This window comes from Artemia franciscana, chromosome 7, assembly GCF_032884065.1.
Source record: "Artemia franciscana chromosome 7, ASM3288406v1, whole genome shotgun sequence".
NCBI classification, from domain to species: domain Eukaryota; kingdom Metazoa; phylum Arthropoda; class Branchiopoda; order Anostraca; family Artemiidae; genus Artemia; species Artemia franciscana.
In genome coordinates this window covers 23,532,961-23,559,643 of record NC_088869.1, presented here as the reverse complement: position 1 = coordinate 23,559,643, position 26,683 = coordinate 23,532,961, and the positions used below count along the sequence as shown (strand labels likewise).

General features: G+C 35.6%; 1 protein-coding gene across 2 annotated transcripts in view; it reads left to right on the top strand.

The window, feature by feature from the left end:
• Positions 1-26,683, top strand: part of LOC136029024 (splicing regulator SDE2-like) — a 41,663-nt gene continuing 14,980 nt past the window's right edge. For both annotated transcript variants that reach the window (XM_065707045.1, XM_065707044.1), the window contains exons 1-5: positions 1-129; positions 5,076-5,217; positions 8,093-8,204; positions 11,237-11,406; positions 21,293-21,380. In XM_065707045.1, the coding sequence (XP_065563117.1) occupies positions 34-129; positions 5,076-5,217; positions 8,093-8,204; positions 11,237-11,406; positions 21,293-21,380 (608 nt within the window). In that variant the 5' untranslated portion in view covers positions 1-33. The remainder of the gene's footprint in view (positions 130-5,075; positions 5,218-8,092; positions 8,205-11,236; positions 11,407-21,292; positions 21,381-26,683) is intronic.

The window sequence follows — 26,683 nt, the reverse complement described above, 5'->3', positions numbered from 1 at the left end:
ATAGACGCAAAAAATTTAAAAATTGAGGGTAGGATGTATTTTTTGAAGAATCTTACTGGAAATGAATATTTTTGCTTATCACGTGATTGTTCAACCCCATATGAAGCAATGAATAGAGCTACAGGACTGGTAATCTAAATTTCTATTCTTGTATAATTTAGGTATTCTATGTTAATTAATTGTATTGTGGGGAGAACTTGGTAATCAGCTATTTTGTAAACACTGAAACAAATTTTTAGTTTAGGGTAAAATTCTAGTGAATTGACTTCTTGCTATCTCAGACAGGGCTTAGGTTAGGAAAATGAAACTTTCAGGGATACATCTACAGACTAAAGTATGTTCTGGGAAGGTATTTTGAAGCAATTACCTTCACTCCTTCTCCCTCTAGAGGGCCATGACCTTTGATGACCTTTAAAAATATGCGTATTATAAAAGTAAAACCTTGTAAAATAGATCTTCTGCTTAATTGAAGTAGCCTACAACAAAAGTGTTTTCAGCTTCATAACTTTGCTCAATTCCATTTTATAAGGTTTTAAAGATATCCAAATACATTTCCTAAATTTTGAAAAAAATAGATATGGCTCAAAATTCTACTGAAATAACAGGAATTGCATTTTCAGAACTAAAGGCAGAAAAAAAGCAACTAGTAGCCTAACTAAAATTAAGGTAAAATGTTGTTTTGTCAAAATTTCAATAGGTATAGACCTGTCATGTAGGCAGATTTCAGGGCCCTCTAGAGGGAGAAGAAGTGGAGGTAGGACCCCTTTCCTCTCTGCTTTAACAATGCAGCAAAGATTTTTTTTTTCTTTGTTCACAGTGAAAATAGTGTTAACATTTGGCTATTTCAAAGCTAATCTGTTATATTAATCCACTTTAAAAATATTAGTTTTGACTATTCTTTGCCTAGAAAGTCCAGAATTCTTGAAATAAGCATATCCTGCTTAAGAGTCTTAGAAATTTATGACACTGAGAAGTTTAACATGTTTCACTAGCATTTTGGGTAGGATAGGGTTAAGACAGGAATAGATTTTAAAAATTTTGAGAAGTTTATTGTGACTATATTTGACTCAGTGGAACTTACTCACATATGTAAATTCTTAGCTTCTTCTAAAACACAGGTAGGAATTTGAGGGGGTCACTTTTGATGTTTCTATGACATACTTCAAATTTAGCACATCATCTACATATTAATACCTTTGAGGGAATCTATCACCGAATTTCATGAATCAGTACTAGACATAAGAGTGGTCCTAACAAGATTCCTTGAAGAATTCCAGGCTAAGTAGGGAGGGTTCAGAGATAATATTTTTGTATTTTACAACTTGGGATCTATTTGAAAGAAAACATATACAAATTTACTAAGAGAGGGGAAAATTATTCAGTGATAAATGATTTCTTCAGAATTCATGGTGAACCCACATTTACTAAATTGGATATTTCATTATCAATCCAGTAAGTTTTTTTTAAGTGAATTTAATCCCTGAGATTTTGCAATCTTTGGCAAATGATTATAGGTCTTGACCTTAATAAAATTATTATCGCTACTGTTTGATATCACCATTACATTACTGATTGAACAACCATCTTTAGACTTTGGTTTATAGATTACAATTGGGATTGTGGCTGCTTATGAGTGAAATAATATGGCTGAAAAGTTTGTGTTTAGCCCTGTTTTGAACTTTTTGAGTAGATCACACACAGACAGTGTAAATTTTGATCTGGTTGTCACGAGAGCTACCAATTATTTTGAACACAATGCAGTTTTACAAGCTAAGAACACCATTTATAGTGAGTAGGATATTCAAACCTGGATGGTTTTGCATGCCAAGGATGATTTGAATATTACTGATAGTGGAAGTTGCTCATGGTGGCAAAGCAAAATGTTCTGGTACATAGCTTGTAATTTCTTGTCTGTGTGAAGTAGTCTACCTACAATCAGCAAGCCTGTTCAAACTGCAGTATTTCCAAAAGTAAATGAACTTTTGAGGAAATTAGATGGATTTATGTTGAAGGCTAGCCACAGTCCAAGCCTCCTCAATCTACACACCATTCACCACTATGCTCTGTGATGCTTAAAAATCCCACAAAACACTTAAAAGGCCCAAATGAATGAAAAACACTTGTCAAAAAGGTGTGCCCAAATCTAAACAATATAGCCAAGTTACACCACTTTAATGATGGGTGGAAACTTGTGGTTCAGTCCATAAAACTGCAGGCCAGATTGTTGATTTTTTAAGAGCACCAAACCATTACTCAACATTTCCCTCAAGGAGCCTGCTTTGTCATGTTGATGATTTAGTGCCAGAAGATTTAGATGAACTGTTTCTGAAACAGCAAATCCCCAAGTGCTCTAAGACAGTGCAGTGTAGCAAGTCCCAAACATTTAAAGTGTATTTTCTGTCTGGAACTGATCTTGGCACATTTGTGAAAGCATTTATCAAAGTTGGATATGAATGACTTCTGGTTAAAGAGTTTGTGTTCCTACCATGTCATTGCTTCAATTGCCATGCAATTAGTAACCTTGTCATGAATTGAAATAATAGTTTACTGTGTACTAAATGTGGCTCCATTGATCACAAATTGATGCCTGATACTCCATGTCAAAAAATTGCCTTTTGCATTTGTTGCAAAACCAATGATCACATGTGTTATAGTGTAAAGTGCCTAAAAAACCACAAAACTTAATCCCATTGACTTGTTTCTACTATCATAGAATATAAATGGATCATTTACAAACAAACTTTCTGTGTTGCAAAGCCTCAGCTCCAGTTATGACATGATTTTCCTCCAGGAATATTTTGTTTCGAAATATGGTATCAATATACTTACACTTGACGGCATGATGTCATATTCCTTACCTGCTAGAAAGCAGACCCTCTGTGGGACTTGTTACTTTTGTTGAATTGGCTCTCCATTCTAGCTTGTTCAAACTAAATAATCATTACTTAGCTGTGAGAGTGGACTCCTGTGTTTATATTAGTGCATATCTACCCACTAATTACTCCAATGATCAATCAGAGCAATTATTTGCATTATCATGTAAAAAGTTAGATTTTTGTGTAGAAAAATTTAGTGTCTAGGTTTACCTTGTGTTATAGCCAGAGACTTCAATTTTAATTTGTCTGAAACAGATTCCCAGGCGTCTCCACGTACTTCTATAGTTAAGGGTTTATTTAGTAATTTTTTGCTTGTATTAGATAAAATGTACAATTTTGCATATATTCACATGTCTTTGCAAACCTCTAACATGGACCACATTGCTGTTTTGTCAAATCTAACCACCAATACAATTAACATTATATTTGACTACAAACAACTTATTTTTACATATATAGATTGGGTTTCTGACCACTTACCTATTGCTCTATTCATGTGCCATCTTTGGTTTCTCAAAGTAGTCCACTAGTATTTGATTCCCCAGCATGGTGGTATCATTGTGATTGATCAAAGATTGACTAAATCCAATTGATGGAGTTGGTCAACTCAGTTTTAAGTAAAGTTAGTTTCCCATTTCCCCTCCTCCAAAAGTCACTCCAATTGCCAAAGAATGAGGTGCTGATTTGTCTTGACATATATTGTGCTGAAATATATTATGCCCTCTGCTTTGCCAAAAAAAAGGTGTCCCCATGCAATGTGTCTTCAAAGGAATTGTTCCTGGATGGTCCACAAATCCATATCTTTTTACTTCATGTGGACAAGCAAAGTTTTGATTTTGTATATGGAAAGAGCATGGGCGTCTTACTACAGGGTATGTGAATAATGTGCACATCCTTATGAAGTAGAAGTTTTCCAAAATTTTGTTCAACATTCTTGAGATCTCATTAATAGCTATTCTGTCCATGCAAAACAAGATCAAAATTTGGTATTTAAATTTGTCTCCTCCTTAGCACCCCCTTCTTCATCACCATCCTCAGCTGACATTCCAGAAGCTGAATGGCATGCATATTACAAATCTGAGTTTTCAGTCCCTGATCCCATCATAGAGCAATCTTATGTAGTAGCTCTGGATCAGTTTCTGGATGCTCAACCCAATGAAGATTTTGGTCAGTATCCATTCTGCCAAAGATGCCATCCAAAAATTAAAATAGAAACATTCATCTGGTAGTGCAATTCATTCGAAATATGGAGGAAAACTTCTATATCTCATCTGTCTCTGCTTATGCAGATAATTTTCATCCATGCTGTCATTTCTTCCATCTTCATACAACATACAGTCAGGGCTGTTCCTAGGGTTGGTTGTGCTCAGGGCAAAATTAATTACGGTGCTCCATCGCGACTCAAACAGAAATAAAAGACATCCAAAAACCCAAATGTAGCAGTTCCTCCAAGGCTCCCCTGTGGTGCACTGGGAAGCTTGCCTCAGTCACCCTTCCTTTTTTGAACAGCACTGATTACAGTAATGGATCAGCCAGCTATATATTGTAGCATATTATATTACTTGGTGTATTTGGTACAATTTTCCTGCATATCCAGCTTTTTTATGAGCTACAGAGAAATAATATATATTTTTAATTGAAGTAAAGAGAGAAATATGAAATAAACATGCCCAGAACTTACTCAAAATAAATATTAATATCAGGAGATGCAAAACCAAGGATTGATGCAAGTTTTTTTTTTTTCAAGTAATTTCACATATTTTCAATATAGTTCTTCTATTCTTTTGTGTCTTTATTCATTACATGTACGTGCCTGAAAACGGTAATGAAGTTAATCAAAACTTTTGGGGGTAACCCTGTTTAATAAATATTTGAATATTCTGAATGACCAAAGGCACAGCTTTTGACTATCGATCTTAGGTAGAACGTGGCAGTAGAAAGTCCTTTCATTCTAGCCAAAGAAGTCAGATCAAACTGCATTTTCTTGTGCAGCTTCTTGGTTATTATATAGTAAGGCAAACAGGTTTGTGGTGGAAATGTGATTGAATATGGTCTTGATCTCCATTTACTTTGATTTTTAACTGGTAGAATTTGACTTCTTCTATTTCTCTTTTTGTTTTTTAAGGTTTGTCTCCAGTTATAAAACATGTGTATTCAGATAAATTTTATACTGATGTATCTTAAATTTTTCATTTGCAGGCTGTGCCTGAGTCAGCATATGAAACTTTGAAATTTAAAGTTTCAGGAAAGATTATTAATATCCATGATAGGCTACCAGTCATTGGAGAAGATAATGTTTGTTTTATTGAGGCATTCATCCCGTTTGTTGGTGGAAAAGGAGGTAAAGTTTCTTCATTTGGCTTTTTATTTAATCAGTATATTTTAATTTTTTCAGGATTATAAAGTAATTTGAATGTCTGTCCAATTTTTGTGTAGGCCTATGATAGATTTTCTTTTTTAAGCAAAAAATCCAGTATGTCTGATTTGTCTTGCAACTCTGTTGCAGGATTGTTTGCAAAATAGAATAGCTCAACTTTGTACATTCAAACTTAGACTCACTTTAATGTACCATAACAGGTTAAGTTACACAGGTTACAAAGCAAACAAAATACTTACAGCAAAGAATAGTTATTACGTCAACTATTTTAACCACTCTTATAGGCTGCCCAGTAGGCTTACTTCAGGTCGTTTTAAGGGGCAGTAATGTATAGATTAAAAAGACAAGTGCGCTATCATCCAAAATAACAACGTACGTGGCTTATCAATTATTTCTGAATTAATCCATTTTCACTTATAGTAGAGTTATCCATTCACCTACAAAATAATCCATAAATCATCAATCCTTCATTCTCTTCCAATTTCCTAGAGAAGGAACAAATTAACAAAAATTACTTTATAATCATCCTCAACAATTTATAATTAAAATTAATATCCATTCACCTACAAAATAATCCATAAATCATCAATCCTTCATTCTCTTCCAATTTCCTAGAGAAGGAACAAATTAACAAAAATTACTTTATAATCATCCTCAACAATTTATAATTAAAATTAATTAAATGAAGTTTAACACCCCCAACCAAATAAAAATTTATCCTTATCATACATTTTTTTCTTTAAGTAATGCTTAAATTCAACAAGATATTTACTTCCCTTGACACCACTAGCCACCTGATTCCAAGATCTAAATAGCTCTATGGACGAAATATTGTTTAGACCTGGATTTTATCTCTAGTGGAATATGGAACTTTTTCTGTCCTCAGGTATAATCACTGTTGAAATAAGGATTCATTTGGAAAGTGTTTGTTAACCACCTTGAATGTAAAACTTTAGCATGTTAAAACATACATAAAAGAGCATGGAAATCTCTAAGACCAGCAACAGTCAGAATTTTCATTTGAACATACAGTTTACATAGGCCTACTGATTCACGTGGTTCTTTCTTATACAGTGCTCAAGTCACTTTATTTTGCAGCATCTTTATCTGGTCAACCATAGATTGGATCAAATATTATTGCTTGCTCAGTTGTATGTCCGTATCTGAATCCTACCCATGGTTAGAGCTAAAAATCTTACAACCCTCTAAATAATAACATAGATTTTTTGCATAATATATTTGTATAATAGGCCTATACGTATAGGAACCATAAAGATTGGCCTATAGTTGTCTAACCCTGCAGCTTCTCAACATTTACACACTGTTGTCTCTTTGGCTTCTTTAAAATTAGAGGGAAAAGTTCATTCTTTCAATGATATATCATTAGACAGACAAATACTAGAAATATAACAGGCCAAAGATTTTTCGTAACTTTTAGAGAGACTTATGTCGAGACTATGAGACTATGATTCCCTACAACAATTTCCTTGCTGGTTATACTATTTGTCCTATATATATCCTACATTTGAGTTAAGGTTAAGGTTTTTTTAAGGTTCAATCGGGTTTAATTAAAAAAAGGAAATAACTAAACATAAAATACACTGCTCTGTGACAAAACTCACGTTGAGACACATTAACGAAACTCATGTTGAGACCCATCAAGTTGATGGGTCAACCCCCTCAAGTTGAGTTACCTAGTACAAGCATTTTGTGTAAGGAAAAGTAACCTGCAGGGTAGTACAACAGGTAGAGAAATCCTGTGAAGTAGAACATGTGTCTGGATAAAGACTGCATAATTGAATCTACCATGATGGCTCGGATTACTCAAAAGGTGGTAAAGTTTACCACCAGAGGTTTTTTTCTGAATTAGAAATCAAAGTTGATTTTGATCAAGACACGTCTTGACCAAAAATAGATACATGCGCCCTCTAATAGAAGTGATGTGATACTTAAGTGTAAAAATAAGTTAGTGGAGTTAATTCAGACGACTGAGGTGTCCAGTAGTGATAATGTGAAGGCGAAACTTATAACATCATTCAACAATCACATCGTCACTGCACCAGGAAGAAGAGAGTAGGGAAGCAGAGAAGTACACAAAGAAAACCATGGATTGCGAGACGATTTCCAGCGTGAATAAGTAGAAAAGACCATCTCCATGGAAAGAAAATGAAATCTGATAATAACCTCAATGTAATGATTTTTAACAATCGTAGAAACGCCCTAAACCTTTTCCTGAAAAAGGGTAAAGAAGAGGTCACCCCAGGTACTGATTTCATTTTTCATTACCGTGAACAGATACCACCAAAAATATGGGTAGTAAATAGTGATACCATCAGAGAAACGTTTTATGTCTAAACAAGAAACACGCTACACCTTTTCCTGACAAAGCTTCTCGAAATCCAACAAAGACATAACGTATAGGTGAAAAAGTACTGAATGACACGGGTTTCGGCATCCCCTCCCATGTAAAATTCTCTCTTGTGGAAAATCCCTCTCCCACCACGGAATGTTAAGATCTAGGTATTGTTACGTTCTTGTGAATGCTCATAAAAAGTTAAACCTACACAATAACTTTGGCACAAATTGGTATTTGGAGAAGCCATGCTCATGCCTTGGAATCAGTCAATGGACACCCCCCCACGCTATAATATGTCAGGTATTTTAATCTAGAGTTATGTGTGTGATTTTACACGCCCTTCGACTAAGAACATCCTCTGAAACTTCTCTCCTATTGGAAACATCAATTGAAATCACTGCACCCCTACCCTAAATTTTGAGCCATGCCCTCATGTTTCTGTAAAATATTATACTTTTGTTTTAATTTCCTACTCTTATTTAGGCTTTGGATCTATGCTTCGTGCCATTGGTGCCCAGATTGAAAAAACCACCAACCGTGAAGCCTGCAGAGACTTGAGTGGACGCCGAATAAGAGACATTAATGAAGAAAAAAGGTTCTTTTTTATTGTTTTCAAAACGCGTATAAAATACAACGCATTTACAACTTCCGCTTTAGACGGATTCCAAGGAGTTTTTATTTGCCAGCTCCAATTCATGTTACTCTTTCCTTTCTAAGGCAATCTTGTTCATAATTATAGCATCAAATATTCAAAAAAGGAGAAAAAAGTTGTAAAATCACATTAGCATAATAGCCTTCCTCCTCTGTAATTAGAAAAATAGCCAACTAACCTTTTTCATTTTATTAAAAGAGAGGAAATTTTTCACTCGGCTAATGCTGTCGAGTGTCGGACTGTAGGTTATTTTCAATATGGGTTCAGCAGCTATTCTAAATCACCGACGAATTACTTCGAACCTAAACAGGTTACTTCAAGACTCTAAACGAGAATCCAACTTTTTAAGCCTATTTGGTACTACATAAAATCACTTATCTTTCTGAATTACTCCTTTCCGGTTTTTGCTTACCTGTTTATAATTGGTATAAACATTCAATAAATAGAATCATAAGTACTCTTTGCCTAACTGCTATATTTATAAATTCTTGCTCTAAGATCTTTTATGACAATTTTATCCATTATCCTTCCATTAATAGATAGCTTAGTATAAATAACATACAACTTTATCTTCTCATTATAGCATTTTCAACAATACTAAAATAGTAATATTTGTAGTTTCAATAGTAGTTTCAAAATAAAAATGCACTCTAGATCCTCTGCCGAAAAGCCGGTAACTACTAGTTTAAAATTAAAACAATTTTTGCTCAGGTTCTTAATAAAGTTCGTTGTGCAAGATATAATCATTTTTACAACCTTTTAATTTTTGTTTATTCAGCTTTTTAAAAATTGGACATTAAAAAATAGCGATTGTTCCATCCATCTATCTTGTCAAAATACAAAATTGTCCCGAAATATCTAAGACTTCTGCTTCTCATGCATGGTAATGAAACTTGTTTCTACTGCATACCATTTAGCTTGGTTCTACTCCAAAAACGTTTAAATTAATTAAAAAAATAGTCCATAGAAAGGCCGATTGCAAAAATATTAAAATAAATACAAATAAGCTAAAACACAGTTTGATTCTTCATAATCCATTCCTTCCCTTTTCTAATTGAAGCTGAAATTGGTGTATATTGATAAGCCTAAGAAAGAGAAAAAAAAAGCAATTGTGAATTAGTTCTTGGACCACACTGCTTTTAATTCACAGAATTTAACAAATGAAAATGTCGGGAGAAAACAGGCTTAATATTTTTAACAAAACAGCGGACAAAACTAGCATGCGCTTGAACCGATTTTTACAATTAGCTAAATCTTGTTATATGTTACTAAATTATCATTCCGAATAGCCCATTCTTTAACATTTAGCCGGAATTACTAGCTACTAGTCCCAGTTTTACCTGACTGTTCGTATTACCTTAAAGATTATTTTTCCTCTGAGACATCTGATTTTTTGGCCGGTCTACAGCTTTTACTGACAACGAAAATGACTAGATACTTATGTCGATACTAGATACTATTGTATTTAGGGACTAGATACTATAATATTGTAGGCTTCTACAAAAGGATTAGGACAACAAACGCTATATGTATTTAGCTCAAGTACCATGCAACAAATTTTTATGAGCTATATTTCCTGAAACGAAGCTAAACGCTAATTGCTGTTATTTCTCACGCAAGTCCTAGCACAAAAAGCTGTTCCTGAGAAAAACATTGTCTTCGCTGAGAACCTGAGAACTTTATCTTTGCTTCCCTGTTAAGTATAAAATGTAATTCCTTAGAAATAAAGAAAGGTAAATCCTTTCATTTTAAGGCAGAGTCATATAATAGTATCTGAGAAAAAAAAAAGAATCACGATAAATTTTGTCAAAGTGCTCTTCGTGCCTAAATTCAAATGAAATGTGTGCATCATTTGTGATCCTTGTAAAGATCATCATTTGTGATGATCATTGTGATCATCATTTGTGATCATTTGAGCATATTTTAATTGTTTAACGTATATTTTAACTGTATATGTAACTGTATATTTTTACGGCTTTACTATTTAACAGGAAAAAAAAACAATTTTATAGGCTGCTTGTTTTCTATCTATATTTTCATTTGTTTAAATTTTGAAAAAAAAAAAAAAAAATAGAGCTGCCACGAGGTGAAAAGTGTCAAAGATAACTTCGAGTTTTTTTTTTGAAAAGACCTATCTTTGCTCAATAAGTTTGAAGGAGATGGAATTCTCATTCAGTGTTAAAGACAAATGCAACCAACAACAATTTGGAAAACTAAATGCATGTTCTTATCATATTGAAGAATTCCAAACTTCACGTATTTCAGTTTTTTTTCTTTACATTTTTACTAAGTATTTAATGGAAATGCAAGGACATACCAAGTATCCATTTTCATTTCCATTAAGCAGAAGAATAACTGGGGGTCATTTTTTTTAAAGAAGAGACACGTCCTTTACATCTTACTGCAGTTTTTTTCATTATCAGGACAATGTAATCTTGTATTTTCGAATTTTGTTGTTTTTTATTATGTGACTAGCCATGTCGTTACACTTTTTGTATCTGATAAAGGCATGGAACATTTGTAATATTTTTTGTTCTTTTTTCTGAAGAATTTTAAACTATTACGAAGAGAGACCAATGGCACGTTTTCAACAATTAGCAACAATTCAGAAAGAAAATAAATAAATGTTACAAGACTTTGCAAAAACTTTTAAAATGTAAATGTAATGGCTGTATTCTTTCTCGGGGTGCACACAACATTCTTGTCTAAAATCTTTGTCTAGCTCTTAGGTAAGTCTACTAGAGCTATTAACTGAAATTGGACCAGATAATTGGGCTATTTTGTTACGCTAAGAAACTTGATAAATGTCAAAGAAACATATCTAAGCTAAGAATGAAATTACAGAATTAAGCATGGCGTGTTGTCTTTATTTCTTTTCTCTTACTATTGAGAGAGAACCAACTTCAACTAATTTGTGGATTTCCTTCCAATAAAGGTCTCAGCTACACACATTTTATTTCATGTTTTATTTTTAGGTTGAAAGACTGGATTGCGAAAAAGGCTGATCGTGAAAAAGAAAAACAAGAACGGAAAAAGGCGAAGTTGGAAAAACTTTGCCAAGAGACAAAACACGAGTTTCATGATCCAACGTATGATAAGCAGAGATCAGAAATTTCTGATAAGGTCTATGAATCCGTTGAAAAAGGTTAGTCAACCGATGCCAAAATAATTACTAGAGATCACCCCTGGTACTGATTTCAGTTTTCATTACCGTAGACAGATATAAAAAAAGAATAGCGGAAATAAATAATGATATCATCAGAGAAATGTTTTATGTCTAGACTGAAAAGCATACCTATTTAAAGCTAGTTTTTATGTTTTGTGTTGGTTGGGAAGGTACGGGGTCGGGGATTTTTTTTTTTCTTTTTTTAGATTAACGGATAATAATGAATAGGGCTGAAAAAAGTTGTAAAGTATTCTGCATTTTTGTTGACGTTTATCCTAGAGAGCTCAGGATAACTGCAATCAATCACTGGATCATGTTTGTTTTTTCTTCCAGTGATTGTTACCTTTCCCATGGAATATCTGAATATCTTAATTGCAGTTGTAGCTTGAGAATAGGTAGTTCTGGAATTCTGGTAGGAAAGGAAGTTGAGTGCGTTTAACCGCTTCTATTCGATTTAAATTGCAAAATCTTAAGATTTTGCGACACTTTTGTGGATGAAAATGCAGTCAATGAATTACATCTTCTAAGGGCTAATAGGGCGCACGAGACAAGGTGAATAAGCACTACTAGTTAAAGTCAGGCTAAATGAAAGTTACTAGTTGTAATACTAGTTATAGTAAGGCTAAAGAAAGATTTCTTATATTTCAATATAGAAAATGTATTTGTTTGGTGTGCGGTCAAGTTTTTTTGCCTGATAATAAAAGAATTATAAATCAATAAAGTAATAAAATACAATTTTATGATAAATTGTCTAATAAAATAAATATAATAAATTTAATAAGATAAATTGCTATAATACAAGAATTATAGTTGCTACTTACAGCGAAGCCTGTCGGACGACAAGCAGGAAAGGGAAAATGCTGCAACGTAATCCTTTTGTCTTGATCAGATAAAACTGTTCCCCCTACACAAAATCAAGGTCCCCTTGCATCCTCCCTCTTTTATTTTGATGAAGTAGTATACACAAATGAAGGGGTTCCATAAACAAGTTTCCTCTAATGTTACCGACATTGTTAATAAGAAATAGTAGATTATTTACCACCCTTCTGCTTTCTGCCATGAATATTACCTTAATTACCTTAATTTGCACTTCGGAGCAAATTAAGATCTGTGGATCTGTTGAATGCTCCTGAGTTGAATTGGTGATGTCTCATAGCAGGTATGAGCAGGACGGAATGTCCCACTCATACTTCCAGTCTTTCGTGGCCCACTCTTTGTCCAGTGCCTTCTTGAATGCTTCGGGGGTGGGGGCTGAGACTGTTGCTTCGCACAGTTCATTCCAGGGGTTGACGACTCTGTTGGTGAAGAAACTTTTTCTGGCCCTGGTTCTGACTGACTGCTTGAACAGCTTCTTTGAGTGTCCTCTGGTGCACTGTGGGGGGCCTGGGTGGATGGGCAGGATCTTGGCATATGATGAGTTCAGCAATTTGCGGGTCATCATCATGTCGCTACGGTTGCGCCTGTACACGAGGGTAGGGAGGTTGAGAGCCCGTAAACGATCTTGATAAGGTTTGTCTCCAAGGTTTGTGATGGCCTTGGTTGCTCTCCTCTGGACTCCCTCAATTAGCCTGACATCTCCTTTGTATGTTGGGAAGGCAGCGCACATGCCAAAATCCAAAACGGGTCTGACTAGTGCCTTGTAAAGTTTCAGGAAAACTAGTGGGGATCTGCTGGTAACTGTTCTTTTGATCAGACCTAAGTTTGTGTTGGCCTGGGACACGCTCTTGATGGTGTTGGCATGGAACTTGAGAAGGCTGTCAACGATGACCCCAAGGTCGCGTTCCTCTGTGCTGGTCTTGATGGGTGAATCGGAGTTGGAGGCATGTTCATGCATATGGTATTGGGCGCATGGGTTTGAGGATCCAAAGTGTAGCGTGCTGCACTTGCTTATATTGAACGATAAGAGCCATTTGTCTGCCCACAGCTGGATTTTCTGGACATCTGTTTGCAGGGATTTTACATTCACTGCTCCAAATAGCTTTGAGTTGTCAGCATAGAGAGACAAGTTGTTTTCCACCTCGCTGAATATATCGTTGATGTAGATGTTGAACAGTGTAGGACCAAGAACAGTTCCCTGCGGTACTCCACTGATGACATCACAGGGCTCGGAAAAGACCTTTTCACCTCCAGCACCAAATAGCCTGACTCTCTGGGTTCGTCCTGACAGGAAGTCCATAAGCCAATCAACCAGGTTGGGGGGTAACTGGGCAGCAGTAAGCTTTTCTCTTAGCCTTTTGTGTGGGACTTTATCAAAGGCCTTAGCAAAGTCTAGTAAAACTAGGTCCACTGGCAATCCTTTGTCAAGCAAATCTGTAATGATGTCATATGTTTCCAGTAAGTTTGTTTCAACTGACTTTCCTGGTTGAAACCCATGCTGATTAGGGGATAGGATATTGTTGACTTTCAGATGTTCCAGTATTGCATCATTGACCACTCTTTCAAGGATTTTTGCGACTACTGATGTGAGACTTATAGGTCTGTAGTTTTCTGCTTTAAGTCTGCTGCCTTTTTTGAATATTGGGGGTCACAAAAGCAGTTTTCCAATCAGATGGGACAGATTTGGCATTAATAGACTTTTGGAATAGGTCAGACAGTGGTCCTGCGATGATGGTTGCCAGTTCCTTCAGCAGTCTTGGGTGTAAGTGATCTGGTCCAGCCGATTTATTTGTGTCAAGATTTTGAAGCCGTTTGAGGATGTTGGAGGGGTCGATGCTGACTTGCTCCATCGTTGTGGGGGCTTCATAGCCCGGGCAGTTTGGCAGGGGGCCTTCCGGTTCACAAGTGAAAACTGAAGCAAAGTGCCTATTTAGTTCGTTTGCTACATCAGTTATGTTGGTTACGGTAGTGCCACAGGGTTTCACCACTCTGGAGATAGTTCGACGGGAGTGGTTCTTGCTAGAGACATAATTCCAGAATTTTTTAGGATTTGTCTTACTTTCTTTGGCAAGATTGGACTCCAGATTTTCGTAGAGTTTTCTGGTGAGGTTTCTCAGCTTGTTTCGTGCCTTGGTGAATTTTGTTTGTTGCTGCAGGTCTCCTGACTGCCTGAACTTTTTCCATGACCTCTTTTTCCTGTTTATTTCTCTTTTGATGTCTTTTGTCATGTAGGGGAGGGATCTAGGTTTTGGTTTGAAACTGGTCTTTGTGTGGGCATCCTGAGCTTTCAGCAAAACACCCTTGAATTTGGTCCATTGTTCGTCAACTGTGCCACTTAGTACATTCGGCCAGTCTGTAGTGGATAATTCATTTCGAATAGCAATGTAGTCGATAAACACTGTTTTGACTAGCTTGTTCTTAAGTACCTTCACTTTCAGCATGAGCTCTATAGTCAGGTGATCGCTTTTACCAAGGGGTGGTGAGTAATCAATACTTTGAACTAAGCTTTTGTCATTCAAGATAACCAGGTCAAGTGTTGTTGGGCGCTGAAACAATCTGTATCTAGTTGGTTGGTCAACTATCTGGTGTAGGGACAATTCACTGAGGCAATTTAGGAAAGGCTGTTGCTTGTCTTGTTCGGTTGGAGTGACACCACATCCGAAACCGTTTATCCAGTTTATAGATGGAAGGTTGAAATCGCCGGCAATAAGCAGATGTCCTTTGAGGTTCGAATTTAGTGTGCATATTATTTGTGCTATTGCTTGTTCGGTTACAACTTGGGATGGGGCTGAGGGACTTCTGTAGATGCATCCGATTCTGACTGTCTCTGACTCATGGCTCCCTGGCACACATAGATCAAAGCAAACTGCCTCAACAAAGGGGCAAAGGAGAGGAACATCAATTATCTTTGTATTGTATCCTGCTTTAACGAGGGCTAGTGTTCCTCTTTTGCAACCTTGGGACGACAGATTTGAGAGAACTTGGTAACCTGGGATTTTCACATGGGAATCGTGAAGTTTGTTACTACTGTTTTTAGGGCAGACTTCAGTCAGTAAGATCACATCGAACTTTTGTGAGTCAATTAGGGTTTTTAGTTCATCAATTTTGTTGGGCAACTGGTCAACATTAGTAACACATACACTAAAGTCAGAACTTACGGTTGCTGGTTCTGGTTGGCTTCTGTCCAGTATGGTTTGTCTGTTGTTATTTTCACCAGAGTCACTTTCTTCCTCAACAGAAACAAAGCTCAAGTCTTCTTCTTCTTCCTGGGAAGCCTCCGCAGTTACAAACGAGTCTGACGATTTATCACTAATAGTGTCACTAAGGGTTACATCAACATGTTTATTTTTACCAGAAAAAGCAGAACTATTTACACTATACACTGATGGTGGGGTGAAAATTGGAATCACACCACCATTGCTTCCGGGTTTTTTTGGACGATTTTGTTGCCCCTGATAACCAGATCGAGTTCACCGTTGTAGACACGATCACGCAGTTCTGCCAATAATAGTTTTCTGCTGTCCCTGTCAGCTTTAACTTTGTCGTGGCGGAACTGTACAGCGTCTTTGTTATTTCTTCTTTCGTAAGACGTGTTCACGATTTCCCTGGGCAACGAAGGGTTGTTAACCGTGAAGACAGTTGGTACCGTGGTGTTGGACGGATCTTGAGCAGACGCTGAAGAAGGTTGCTTATTCAGCCTCCTTACATTTGTGACAGTAACAAGCATGCCGTATTCTTTCTGTAGGAATTCCTCGATGAAGGCTTTGTCGGCTGTGTTTTGCGCTTCAACTGACAGAGAAGGGTTGATTGGGACCCCGAATGCGATAAGATTGTTTTTACGCTTTTGTCTTTCTCTGTCAGTTTGTAGCGCCTCGGCTACCTTCTTATCTATTTCACTGGCTAGTGTCTTTGAGATAGCTTGCAGGCCGTCGTCTAACTGCTTTTTTACTTCAGTCCGCATGTCATCTGTTGTGCAGAGTTTATCCATTTCACTTTCAATGTCCCCAACTCGTTTTGTAAGACCAGACAGCATATCTTCCATGTCGCTTTTGATATCTTCCTTGAGTTGCTTGGTTGAATTTGCAACTATGGTACTGACAATGCTGGCAACGTCCTCCTTGCTTATGCCTCGCTTTTGGCGTGGGTCAAGTTCACATAGAGGACAGAGCCAGTGGAACTCGTTTCCCTTGCTAAGGGTGTTGATAAGCTTGTATTTAGTCATTGGCATCTCGATACACTGAGTACACAACCACTTCGAACAATGGTCACAGTTCAAGGCGGCGGATTCCGGCGTTAGTGCTACCTTACAGGAGGCACAAATGTCCTCTCCGCTTTTCCGTGGCGAGTTCATCTTACGTTTCGCTACGCGGTACTGTTCTGCCATCTTCCGGAGGATTTTCGAATTCGGTGAACAATAGGGATTTTCTCAAGTCCAAAATCGCGGCTCGCGCCTAATTCAAAATCAAAAGCAAACGTGGGTGCGCAAGATCCAGTGCGCATGCGCAGATGAGAGTGTCAAGTTTGTGGGCACGGGTAGCAGCTTTACATCAACAGGTAAATACTGGGTTATGATTATTCAGATTAAGCACTTTTTGTTTGTCAATTCTGCCACTTTCAAACACTGATAAATGTTCTTAGTCTCTAGTAATTTTGATTAATTCACTTCACTAAAGTTCAGAGTGTGGCCATTTTGCATCACCATCAATTTATCACGGAGTTTTCAGAACTTGGGGGACCTGTGGGAAGCGCGGATACTCAAATCGCCTATCCCCAGCAGTTTAAGGATGGATATCCCGCCGGTACCAATACGGCTCTTCGTGTTTGTTATCGCTCTCTTCTGCACAGGTTTCCCCAAATGCAGAAAATAAACGATTCAGCTTACGTAATCTGTGGCTTTATCAAAAAAATAAATACTTCGCAAATTTAGTGCGGCAACACTGTATAGGTAAATAATGAAGAACGGGAAGATGCGCAATTCCCTGGAGAATTGAAAATAAAATGAATTGCCCAAAAGTCTAAATATATCAATCACAGCACTGAGGTAGGTTCCTTAAATCAACACCTAGGGTAACACAAGACCAGGGAAAATGCAAAAAACAAAGAAAAACAGTTTTATCTCACAGTTTAATACATATATATCCAGGGTTCAAATTTATTCAGCCACATGGATTTGTTATTGTTGACATTGAATAGCAATTTTTTGAAAATGATATAAAATCTGTATTCACGATATTTAACATCAATCTATTCGATTGTCTGCCGTCATACCAGTTAGGTATTGGTCACCATACCCTACTATTTAAAACCCAAGACTCAAATCCAAGACTACCTAATATTAGATTTTATCATGCATTAAAAGACAAAAAAACAAAGAAAATAAAACGGAGAATGAAACAAGTTAGATCAAGAGTGGTACAAAGAAGTCTACCTCAATACCATCAGAAGAAAAGAAGAAAGAGTATTTATTATGAAAAGCCATTGATATGCTTTATTTTTCTAATATTTGTTGTTATTTTCTAATATTATATATAATATTTTTTAAATCATAATATTACATATTATATAATGTTATATATAAAAATTTATATATAATATAAGTCCTGTGGTGGCGCAGTGGATTTGACCTTAGCTTGGTAATACGGGGCCCAGAGATCGAATCATGATGCAGGAATGCACTACAGGGCCGACGCAGGAACCTTAGTAGTCAAGAAGCGTCGTTAATCTGATACAATACAATACAATATATAATAGTATATATAATATTTTATAATATATAAAATTCCTAATATAACAATATTGTTTTCTAATATTTTTCTTTAATAGTTTGTGGCTTCAGATATTAAATTTTTATTTAATTTAAGTTCGTTTACTATGAAATGAATTTGAAATTTTGCTGAAAATCTGACCCATTTACAAATCTCTGAAGGGAGTCTAAATGTTAGCCGACACTTAGTATCATAATATCAGAGTAATAGCTGCAAATCATTAAGCTGGTCAACAATTTATATTTAAAGGAAAAAGAATTGAATTTCCTTCTGTGAAAGTCTTTGAAGTCATTTAGGGTGATGAATGAAAGAACCGAGAAAGCTCGTGGCTTTGTTATGTAATATGTGGATTAGTTTGAAATACTACTACTGGCAACTCACCGTGGCACCATGCCGCCGGAGGCCAACACAGCTACGCACGCTCTTCCTCCATCCAAATCTATTCAAAGCCTACCTCTTTTACACCCTCCCAGGAATTTCTTATAATGTCTTCTATCATTCTATAAATGTGATATGGTCATAGATATGATAGATATTCTATCAATCAATGAGAGCCATTTAGTAATTGGAAAAGGAAAGAGAAATTTTCGTCAATGTAAGCAAGAATGTATTTCAAGAAAAACAAATGAACTCGTATCCCTGATCTTTCTTCTGGCAAGAAATACAAAATTCCACATTTTTGCTGATATGAGCTTGAAATCTCTATAGTAGGGTTCTCTGATATGGTGAGTGATGGTGATATTTTCATTAAAATTCCTTGAGTTTTAAGGTTTCACTCCTATTTCGAAAATCAGGCAAATTTTCTCAGGATCGTAGCTATGGATGGATTTATTTTCTCAGGCTCGTAGCTTATATATTTGGAATCAGCATAAATAGCAAATTCTTTTGATGTAACTATTGATATCGAAACTCTGTTTTTTAAATTTTCGGTTACTATTGAGCCGAGTCGCTCTTTACTTACAGTTCGTTACCATGATTGGTTTGATTATGTGGAGAAGTTTGAAATAAATGCCTTAGATATGAATGGCCGAGCCGTTTAGCAATCGGAAATGGAAAGAGAAATTTTCATCGGCGTAAGCAAGAAGATATTTCAAGAAAAACAACCTAATTTTCCGGAAGGACATTTTCTGCATTGTGAACAAGCTAAAGCTTTCTATGCTGAAGATCATAGGGGAGTTATATCATTCAGAATAAAAGTTGAAGGAGCTTTAGTTTCAGCAAGTTCTACTTTTTCATCTTCAAACAAAATAACTAAACTATTTTCATAGAATAATCATACTGGGAGAAAATTTGGTATAGATAATAAAAAAAGAAACACGTTCCTACTACTGATCCCTAGGGGGACAAAAGTCATCAAGGGACTTGGGTTGGGACAAATGGCATTTAGCTTCTACTTGGCTTCCAAGATTTTGTAACACAAGCGAAATAGTTGTAATGCTTTTCCCCTAGTTCCTGAATCAAGACCTTTTTTCCAACAAAATAGAATGGTGTTAAGTATAAAATGTTTTCCTTATATTGTAAAGCAAACGTGCTAAATGTTTATCATTATTAAATGAGCTATTAGTGTTAAATAAAAGAGTACCATTGTCCAGTAGAAAGATTGGATCAAACTCCAAATTGGCTTTTGGTTAAAAAATAAACGTTTGGCAAATATATAATGACCCCTGTATTTTATTACAAAATTCCTAAAACTCTTAAGAGGCAAGAAAGTATAATTTTACAACCTTTTTAAACAGCGGGACAACTCTAGCATTCTTTCATCTATTAGGGAAAACCCCTTGATGATAGACAATAGTCTAAAATATGCACACACACATTTCGAAACAACTTTCAAAATATCTTTCCTCACTTATTCTTAGAGATTTTACTGGCACATTTCCTTATTTTTAAAGTGTATAATCTGATGTTGATTATGTCACTCTTATTTTGTCTAGATGACACACTTTCTTAACAGATTTAAAAAGTAACTTAGGAATCCAGAGCCTTTTAGGTAGACATTTCTTACGATGTATTTTTTTCGTAAGGACGCAGATTCCTAAATTAATCCGACCTTCTCTTTTATCATGTCTGATTTCAAAGCCTAGATGTATCCTGTTAAAGAGAGCCCTTCGAACAGAAATTTCTGGTGTAAATTTTCCAAAAGTGTATGCATCTTTTCTTAGAAGCTTAACTTTTAGTGTTGCTACTAAGGCTTTAAGTTGTTGCCCTAACATAGTTCATGAAGCAAAGGGTGACATGGTTTGAACTAAAATAAGAAAACGTAAAAAGATGGAATCTTGTTTACAGCTCGTGTACGGTCTCATAATACTTTTTCATGGGAGCGGGGGGGGGGATTCACCAAATTATCCAAAAAAGGATGTTACCCGTATTAGAGAAAAAGGTCCTTGTGAATTATTGGAAAAATTATATTGTATTTTTTATACAATATTCAGATTTGTATTGCCTGCTACACAGCGAATACAAAATATTTAGATCACCAGGAAAACCATGGGCTATACTTTCTCTATGAAGGTCAATTAAGGGAATCACTCTTATGTAAAACAAGAAAGAATTAGACTACACCCTTGAATCCAACATTGTTCAAAATTGAAAATAATATGGTGGTCACAGTTAACAGTAAGGCAGAAATGACTGTATTCATAAAATTTGGAACCTGTCAGAGGATCTTATGCTATTCCTCAGCTAGAGCGGTGATAACTCTCTTAAAAGACTGAGGACGATGCCATAAGGCATCTACCTAAAAGCTATGTGTCTAGGGTTGCCAACCGCCGTGGTCAAATATAGCATTATCACTTCTGCAGACAGAACAGTTAATCTCTATGTAGCTAAGTTCAGCTAAAATTTGTCTAATCAATTTTGACCTAACCCTTTAACTACGACTAATATGTATTGGATAAAAAAAAGGACAGCAATCGACATACAGCGTCAATACAGAATCTGAGGTAAAACTTCGGCAGGACCAGTAAAAAATTATAAGGTGTAATAATGTATCTTATTACGATTTGATGTGTGATCTATGTAGACTGAACTTTGGGGCTTGTCTAATTTTTTTTTTGGGGGGGGGTGAATTTTGTTTTGGCTGAAGTGTTATTTCTCTCTCAAACCCTATTGTCAACAGTTGTCATGCTTTGGAAATCTCCCAAGCGTTAATATTTAAGAACATACCGTATGAAAGACACAATTTGTTTTTGTTTGGAACTTTTGTGCAATATTATTTTTTTCAGCAATGAACCTTCCATCAACCTCCTCAGCTGCAATTAAACGAAAAAACGAGAATGATGAAACAAAAGTTGCGAAGAAAAAGTATTTGTGGTAAGTCACCTATATTTATTTTATATAATAGACAAAATCAGAGCAATAATCCTGATAATAATTAAGGCTTATATTCTCTCTTAGTGGTACACTCACAAAATAATTATGGGGGAGGGGGCTGACAGGGGGTCCCAGGGCCAACCAACGGAAAATTTTAAAAAATTCATTAGAAAAACTAGTATTTTACGGCATTTCTTCAACTTTATTTTAGCTCTTTGGTTGCAGGTTTTGAGTAGGGACTATCAAACTACATGACAAAGCCAAGCAGATTAAATAAGATTTTGTGTTTTATTTGACAGAATCTTTTATACCATCTGCCTTACATAACCAAATTGAGTCTTCTTTGGGTCTTCGTCATTATGGATAATACTTTATGTCAACTGGAATTTCCTTGTGGATATTGACATAGGGTAAGCCATTTAGCCTACCCTCACACATCGTGTTTCTTAGGTATTTCTTGATTCTCAGAAGAGTGGAAAAGGAGAGCTCTTCTGTGCTGGTCAATAAAGGCACGGTGATGAAAATCCTAGGATATGGATGTTTCGAAAAAAAAAATTGTAACAAATATTTACAAAATCCATTGCTTTGACGTAATGTGCCTTATTACGTTGGAGAAAAACTTGCCAAACTTCCATTCCTGCCATCAACACGTTTAAGTTGTTGTTTTTAAAATTTTCTTTGTAAACTTCAATTAACTTCAAAAACGCGTCTTTCATCTCTTTACTTTCTTCACTATTCTCTGGATAAGTATGAACAAGCAATGAAACCCGAAAAATGCTGAAAAATGTTCTTGTGCTTTAAAAGACGTTCTTCGATGCAGGAAATAAAACTTTCAATCCAGGAGATGAATACATTAATTCTATATAATTGATCTGTGCTTTCGGCTGAGACATAGCTTCTGTGTGTCTGCCTCCCAACAATCCTTGGAATACTAATAGTAGTTTCATTCAATTTGGCCATATTTTTTTGCCTCACCTTAGCCTTAACTTAGCCATTACAAGACTGAAATCCCTTTATGAACTTCTTCTCGTAGTGACTTAAAACTCTGAAATACATAGTCAGCATAGTCCAAAGCAACCCAGAGATCCGCATCACTTGACTATAGCTTTTGACACAATATCAAAATGTAGCTGAGTTTCTTTTCAGCTGATACTAGATCTACAATATAACAATAACCCATAACAAATTACTTTACATAAACAAAAAACATGAGCCAAACAATGACATAGACATCAGAAGACAAGGTTTGCTGCTGGCTGCACGCATTTGGGATTGGGTTGTGGAAGGGGAAAGCAAATTTTTCCCACCCGCCACCACTAACAAAGAAAGCAAGCACGCGCGAGGAATGTTCCTTTGTGGAGTTGGAATATGTGAATTTTTTTAATTTATTTATTAGCTTATTTCTTAGGAATAGGAATGCAGCTATTTATTTCGTGATTGTAGTAAGATGTAACTCCCGCAAATCTGTATTCAGGATGCGATATGTCCTCTATTAGCGGATTTAAGAACAGAATGTAACTTTTTCTTTAGGGGGGCTACAGTCCATTTATCCCCCCCTCTTGGGTGTGTGTCTATTCTTTCTAATAAGGTCTTATTTGGTTAATTGGCTTTATCTTTCAGTTTATTGCTTTGTTGCTTATTATAGTGTTTCATCCTAGGTTTGTCTGTTACAAAGAGGTTTTTTTTGGCTTTAAAACAATTTCAATGTTTTCTAATATTCGATACAGAATTTCAATGAGGTTAAGAATTGCAAGGATTTCATCCTATGTTTGTCTGTTACAAACCCGTTTTTTTTGTGCTTTTAAAAATCAATTTCAAGCTTTTTAATCTTTGATGCAGAATTTTAATGAGGATAAGAATTGCAATGGTTTCACCCGATGTTTGTCTGACAAATGGTTTTGTCTGACAAATGTGTGACAAATTTGTCTGACCCGATGTGTTACAAATGGTTTTTTTAAGGGGGGCTTTTAAATAATTTCAAGCTTTTTAATCTTTGATTAAGGAATTTCAATGAGGTTAAGAATTGCAAGGAATGTCTTCTATCTAGTAAAAGTGTTATACCTTACACGTCTCTCTGAATTAGAAATAAACAATGACATCTAGCATTACCACCAATATTGCAAAGTTATTTATAAAAAGCTAAATTAAAATATTTCTCGCTTTTTTTCCTCTTTTTTACTTGTGCTTTGAACTGTACCCGTAGTAAATAGCCACCCTCATACTAGGATCAAAAAAGAATCATTAATAAACAAAGATATCGCCTTATTAGATACAAAATAAGCCCAAAGTAAATAACCACCCTCATAGTAGGACTAAAAAAAGAATCACTAAAAAAACAAAGATATTGCCTTAGTAGGTGCAAAATAAACCCAATGTAAATAACCACCCTCATACTAGGACCAAAAAAACACTAAAAAACTAAGATATCCCCTTGTTAGATACAAAATAAACCCAAAGTAAATAACCACCCTCCCACTAGGACCAAAAAAGAATCACAAAAAAAACAACAACAAAGATATCGCCTTATTAGGTACAAAATAAAAACAATTTTTCCCCTATCTAGGGTGCTATATTGTAGTTAACACCGTAGTATTATACGGCTAAATATGTGTATTGATGCAAAATATTCTCTTATTGCCTTAACAGGCAAGCTTTAACACACAGTTATCGCTATTTTTATTGATTTCCATCGACGGTTTCCTGCTAAAAACAACAACAAACAAACAGAAAAAAGGAAACATTGCTCATGCTTTGACATGTAAAGTTAAACCTTTGTTTTTCTTTTTCTTTAGCTGAATTGAATGAGGATATATCAGTCCATCTCACACTACAAGTAGTGTGAGATGGACTGAATGAATAATTTTTTTAGAAAATGTGGTTTGAAAGTACGGGTGATTACAGGAAAAATAACTACAAACACTGATTTCTGAGCAAAGATAAGGAAGAAGAAGAGAGTTATAATGATTATGCTAATTCCATCAACAGTATAGTAGGATGAAAATATCAGATAGTGGTTAATATGGAGTTCGACCCCATGCCATTCCTTTATTTGAAGAAATCTATTCCTCGACAGAAATACACCCCCAAGAGTATATATCAAGAAAAATGTTTATGGAGCTACCCTCCCCTCTTTTGAAAAGTTTTAACAGCACGATTAAAAAAAAAAAACTGGCATTTGAAAGTCACCCTTCAAACAATTAAGGTATGCACCTCGTTCGGGGTTTAATTCTAATTTTAAAGCATTTTAATGACGTACTTGTTACAGTTTATGGTATAAAGTATCTATTTGAGGAGGTTAAGGGCTACCCTCATATTTCGGATAACTATGGAAATGCTATTAAAACGGACAGTAGTTAAACTAAAAACGACTTTTTTTCTGTTTTAGGTTTTTTTTTTCCATTAAAGAACTTACGGTAATGAACTGCAAGTAAGGAGCTACTTGTGCTAATAGTAACTACAACTCCAAAAAGGTGAACCCTGATAACAATGTTAGATTTTTATGTTCATTCCAAATATTTAAAATTTCTTTATTTTAAATCTATTCATCGGATGCCGAGAGCCTGAAGAAACTCTCCTAATTTTCGAAAAAAGGAGAAAACACCCGCATTATCAAATTCAGCATATCACAGAACCAGGTTGGGAATAAGGATTTCAGGATAGTTTGCTCTGATTAGTCAGAGGAGAATCTTGGGTTCAGCACCCATACCAACTGCAATTTTTTAGCAATTGTCTTTGACTATTAAATTGAAGGCAGGGACTTTTTTGTAATTATATATATATATGCTCTTAGCTCAGTTACGCTTGCCGAATGTGCAGCTCGGGTAGCCAGTTTCTATATTTTCATAACATGTGTATTCTCTACCGTGTAAAAATAATCTGTGTTTTGCTTCAATTTATTTGATTTTGTTCATTTGATTTGTTTCAGTTTATTTCAATTTATTTACATGGTTTGTTCAAATAATTAATATTTGATTCAGTTTGTATGATTTATCTGAAGAACTCCCCTTGAAAACCGTGGAATCGTATAAAATCGGGGTTAAAGGAGCAGTGGTACCCACCCACATATTTAAGAGAGCTTTGGATCAAGCAGTTCGTAGTAACGAACTATAAGTAAAATTGATCCATGTCAAAAGAAACCGAAACTCTGCTGAAGTTTTAAGCTGAAGTTTTAATTACAACATGCGTATCAACAGTATATAATGTTTAGGCTGATCCTAGACATACAAAATTCAGTAATTCTAATTTTGATGGTGGATTTGACTCTTGTGTGAAAACTTGCTCGATTATAGAAAAACCTTGCCACCCTAACCCCAGAATATGGGGCCTAAAACTGCTACTGAGTGTTTCCTAGCTCAATTTTGCAAAGATTTTCAATTTTTCTTGATAACGATTTTAGAAAAAAGGCTAAAAACCAAAGAAAGGAGTCTTTACTTTTAGTTTTACATTTTACATTTTTCTTCATTTTAACGAGTATTATTTGTACAAAGATTCTAGATTGCTACCTTGATATAGCAGATCCTGGAATAAAGAAATCATGTTGTAGCTCCTGTACAATTTTTGAATGTTTTGGTTGCAGGAAGGAATAAGGGGGCAATGCGCCAGAACAACCAAAAGATAAAATAAAACATAGGATTTAAAGAGGGCCTGGTAAAAACGTTTTAATTAACTATATGTGCATTTCTTATCTTGTAAATAGGTTATTGCTTTTGTATTTCTTATTCATTATGTTCATGTTTCATTTTAATTAACGTTGTCAACCTTATATTTAATTACTATTAATGCCCCTGCAATTTTTGTAACCCCTTTTATATACTGGCATTTAGTTTTGTCGTTTAGGTCGAAACCCAAATATCCTAATCCAAATTTCGCCCTTACCCCGTTGTCTGATGAAGTTCAAATTATGAATAGACGTTGATTTGATTGTAATACATGATAGTCGCTCCGCACCCTCCTTCGACACCCCTCACCCCACTACCAACAGCAACTTCTAGCTGGAAAGTAGGCATGTGGTGCCCTGTTTGAGCATAAATCATTCAAGATTTTTATGATGGAACAGTCGCAATGTGTGTGGCTCCTCTAAGAACCACATCCTCCTATGGCCAAATTTATAGCAGAAAGGCTGATGTGCTGTATCTCGTTTGAACTGGAATCTAAGTAGTATCATCAGAGCACTAAAGTGGGTCTCTTGCGCTCCAGTGTCCTCTGCCCCGCCCTACCGCCAGTTTTATAGCAGAGAGGTAAGGATGCTGTGCCTTGTTTTCATCGCAAGGAAGTAAATACTTTCAATTAGCATGATTACAGAA